The 4,324-nt window shown below is 45.0% G+C and overlaps 1 protein-coding gene across 1 annotated transcript in view; it reads right to left on the bottom strand.

The window, feature by feature from the left end:
• Positions 1 to 3,845, bottom strand: part of LOC121865276 — a gene marked incomplete at its 5' end in the record, with an annotated part of 105,981 nt that extends 102,136 nt beyond the window's left edge. The window contains 1 exon segment of the mRNA XM_042364631.1: positions 3,743 to 3,845. Within this exon segment, the coding sequence (XP_042220565.1) occupies positions 3,743 to 3,845 (103 nt within the window).
• Between the last annotated feature and the right edge of the window lie 479 nt (positions 3,846 to 4,324).

Here is a 4,324-nt window from a genome sequence, read left to right as displayed (position 1 = left end):
AGATCTCAATGGCGGGCACAATCCAGACCAGTTCAGCCACACTACTACTACTACTACTACTTCTACTACTACTACTACTACTACTACTACTACCACCCCTCTTACTACTACTACTACCACACACACACATCTCTTTAAAATACAGCCACGACAAAATTGAATAATATGGCACTAACTGGCACTATACCAAGAGGGAGGGAAGAAGAAAGCAAGAGGTGGAGCAAGAGAGAGGGAGGGGAGAGAGGGGAGAGAGGGAGGGGGAGGGAGGCAGAGAGGGAGGGAGGGAGAGAGGGAGGGAGGGGAGAGACGAGCTATTTTTTAGGTCAACAAAACACTAAGCCAATTGTGTATATCTGCTGCTGTATGTTGTGTGTGTGTGTGTGTGTGTGTGTGTGTGTGTGTGTGTGTGTATTCAAAGGCGGTGAGGAGAGGTGAGGGAGATGGAGAGGAGATGAGGAGACAAGGAAGGGGAGATGGGGAGGGGAGATATGATACAAAGGAATAAAGAAAGGAAGAGGGAAGAAAAAAAGGAAGAGAGATATGAAGAAAGAATGAGAGGAATTTACAGAGAAAGAAAGAAAAAGAAAGAGAATGGGAGGAATATAGAGAAAAGAGAGAGAGAGAGAGAGAGAGAGAGAGAGACCCTGTGACCTCTGACCTATAGCCCGTGACCTTGGCCTTGTGAGTGAAGCCGTGTATTACAGTGAGAGTTTCCTAATAAATATATAGTTCTAACCGGACACCTGAGATAACCGGACACCTGAGATAACCGGACACCTGAGATAACCGGACACCTGAGATAACCGGACTCCCCAGGTAACCGGACTCCTCAAATAACCGCACGCCCAAATAACTGCTGGACATCTAGATAACCGGACACCTCAGATAACCGGACACCTCAGATAACCGGACTTGCCAAGTAACCGGACTCCTCTAATAACCGCACGCCCAAATAACTGCTGGACATCTAGATAACCGGACTCCCAAGGTAACCGGACTCCCTTGATAACCGGATGCCCAAATAACTGCTGGACATCTATAGATAACCAGAAACTAAATTAACCGGCCATCTATATAACCGGACGAGCAAACAATACGAAGTAAACAAAAGCCGAGAAAACAAAATAAACAAAAAACTAAACAAAGCCGGACAAATAAAAAGAAAACAAAAGCCGAGCAAACAATAAAGATGCAAACAAAAGCCGAGCAAACAAAACAAAGTAAGTCAGCAGCAGCAAACAATACATCACCCCCCCCCTCACCTGCCGTCTGTTTACTGTGGCATAATGGTGCAGAGGCCACTAAGAGAGCCTCACACAACACCATTATGTACCTAGTGTCTCTCTCTCTCTCTCTCTCTCTCTCTCTCTCTCTCTCTCTCTCTGTCTCTCTCTCTCGAGCGACCACATAAGAGTTTTCGGCTGATTCTTATAAAATATCAAATAATAAACAACAAAGATGGCGGCCAGATGCCACAATACAGTGCCAGAGATAAGTGCCACAACAGGGTGCCACAGGAAGGTGCCAAGGACTTAAGCCTCGACTCCTGTCTTGCATAAACGAACACTTTACATAGTTTGTGACCGCATCCTTCAGAGTGGGAGAGGGGAGGAGCATAGGGTTAGGGAGAGAGGGAAAGAAGAGGGGTAGAGAGGGCAGGGAGGGAAATGGGAGAAGGGAAAGAGAGAGCGAAAAGGGAGAGGGAAGAGGAGGAGATAGAGGAAGGAAGAGGGAGAGCGAGAGAGAAGAGAGGGGGAGGAAGAAAGGAGAGATAACAGAGAAGGGGAAAGGAGGGGAGGGAAGAGAGGAAGAAGGGTGAAAGGGGAGGAAGAGGGAGGAGGAAGGAGAGAGAGAGAGAGGAAAGGAGGGAGAGGGAGGGGAGAGAGGGGAGAGAAGAGAGGGAGAGAGGGAGAGGGAAGAGGAGAGGGAGAGGGAGAGAAGAGAAGGAGAGAGGAGAGGGGAGAGGGAGAGGGGAGAGGAAGAGGGAGAGAGGAGAGGGAGAGGGAAGAGGTGAGGGAGAGAGAGAGGGAGAGGGAGAGAGAAGTAACCAGGTCGTGTATTTATCACCCAACGGCGCCACATCTATCAGTGACACTCTCAAGCATTTATACGCTAGAGGAGGAGGGAGAGGGGAGGGAGAGAGAGGGGGGGAGAGGGGAGAGGGAGGGTGTCATGGCAGAGGGGAGAGGGAGGGTGTCATGGCAGAGGGTCAAGGTCATGAGGTATGGTAGTGAGGGTTATGGTGGTAGAACATGATTAATATAGCATGGTAGAGATGATGGTTGAGTAACATGGTGGGGGAAACATGGTAGTATATCACACAGTATGGTAGAGGAACATAATGGTATGGTGGAAGATCATGGTAGTGAAGATCATGGTAGTGAAGATCATGGTAGTGAAGATCATGGTAGTGAAGATCATGGTAGTGAAGATCATGGTAGTGAAGATCATGGTAGTGAAGATCATGGTAGGGAAGATCATGGTAGTGAAGATCATGGTAGTGAAGATCATGGTAGGGAAGATCATGGTAGTGAAGATCATGGTAGTGAAGATCATGGTAGGGAAGATCATGGTAGTGAAGATCATGGTAGGGAAGATCATGGTAGGGAAGATCATGGTAAAGGAAGATCATGGTAGTGAAGATCATGGTAGGGAAGATCATGGTAGTGAAGATCATGGTAGGGAAGATCATGGTAAAGTGGAAGATCATGGTAGTGACAGCTAAAACACGGTCGCTACACGTTCCATAGATATATCAGTAAGTCACTGCTAGATGGAGGGGGGGAGGGGAGGGAAGAGGGGGGGGAGGTAGAGGTACGGCAGTAGAGACACGGCGGTGAGATGGTTGAGAGACACGGTCGATGGGCGGCGGATATAGAAACAGCAGAGGGACACGGCATACGCACACACAGGACACGGTACACACACGTACGTACACACACACACACACACACACACACCACGGTCAAAACAATTAGTAAATGGATCCCGATGGTCAGACCGCTGTGTAAACAAACATTTTAGGGAGCCCAGAAAAGTGTGTGTGTGTGTGTGTGTGTGTGTGTGTGTTTCTTCATTTTGTTGTTACTGTTGTTCGTCTTCTTTTTCTTTTCTCCTCCTCTTTCTCCATCTTCCTCTTCCACCCTCGCCTTTGCCTCATCCTATCCTCCACCCCCATTCCCTCCTTCTCCTCCTCCTATCCTACACCTTCTCCCCCTCTCCTTCCCCTACCACCTTCTCCCCTCTCCTCCATCTCCCTCCTTATCACCCCCTCCCTCCCTCCCTCCTTCTCCGTAGCTCCTCCTTCATCCTAATTTCCTCTCTCATCTCCGTCATCCTCCGTCTTTTCCTTCCTATTTACTCCACCTATTTTTTCTTACCATATTTATTCCATACCTTATTTCTCTCAAACGGTAAACAGTACTCACAAAAGGTAAAAAGTACTCATAAACAGTACTCATAAAGGGTAAAAAGTACTCATAAACAGTACCCATAAAGGGTAAAAAGTACTCATAAACAGTACTCATAAAGGGTAAAAAGTACTCATAAATTACTCACAAAGGGTAAAAAGTACTCATAAACAGTACTCACAAAGGGTTAAAGTACTCATAAAGGGTAAAAAGTACTCATAAACAGAACTCATTAAGGGTAAAAAGTACTCATAAACAACACTCACAAAGGGTAAACAGTACTCATAAACAGAACTCACAGAGGGTAAAAAGTACTCATAAACAGTACTCACAAGAGGAAGTCCTGCTCCCATCGTGGTTGGGTGCCCTTGACGCATACAGTCGTCGACTTGACATTTTGAAGCTTCAGAGTGACATAGCTGTTTAAATGCTCGGCTGAAACACACCAAAAAACACCATATTAACACGTGGTGAAGCTTAATTTAACATACAGCTAAGTCAACATGGATGCTAAGTTAATAAAAACACTATATTAAGACGTGGTAAAGCTTAATTTAACATACAGCTAAGTTAACATGGATGCTAAGTTAATAAAAACGCTATATTAACACGTGGTAAAGCTTAATTTAACATACAGCTAAGTTAACATGGATGCTAAGTTAATAAAAACACTATATTAACACGTGGTAAAGCTTAATTTAACATACAGCTAAGTTAACATGGATGCTAAGTTAATAAAAACACTATATTAACACGTGGTAAAGCTTAATTTAACATACAGCTAAGTTAACATGGATGCTAAGTTAATAAAAACGCTATATTAACACGTGGTAAAGCTTAATTTAACATACAGCTAAGTTAACATGGATGCTAAGTTAATAAAAACACTATATTAACACGTGGTAAAGCTTAAT

The sequence above is a fragment of the Homarus americanus genome, unplaced genomic scaffold (assembly GCF_018991925.1).
Source record: "Homarus americanus isolate GMGI-L3 unplaced genomic scaffold, GMGI_Hamer_2.0 scaffold48830, whole genome shotgun sequence".
Lineage (NCBI taxonomy): Eukaryota > Metazoa > Arthropoda > Malacostraca > Decapoda > Nephropidae > Homarus > Homarus americanus.
This window is presented reverse-complemented; position numbering and strand designations above follow the sequence as displayed.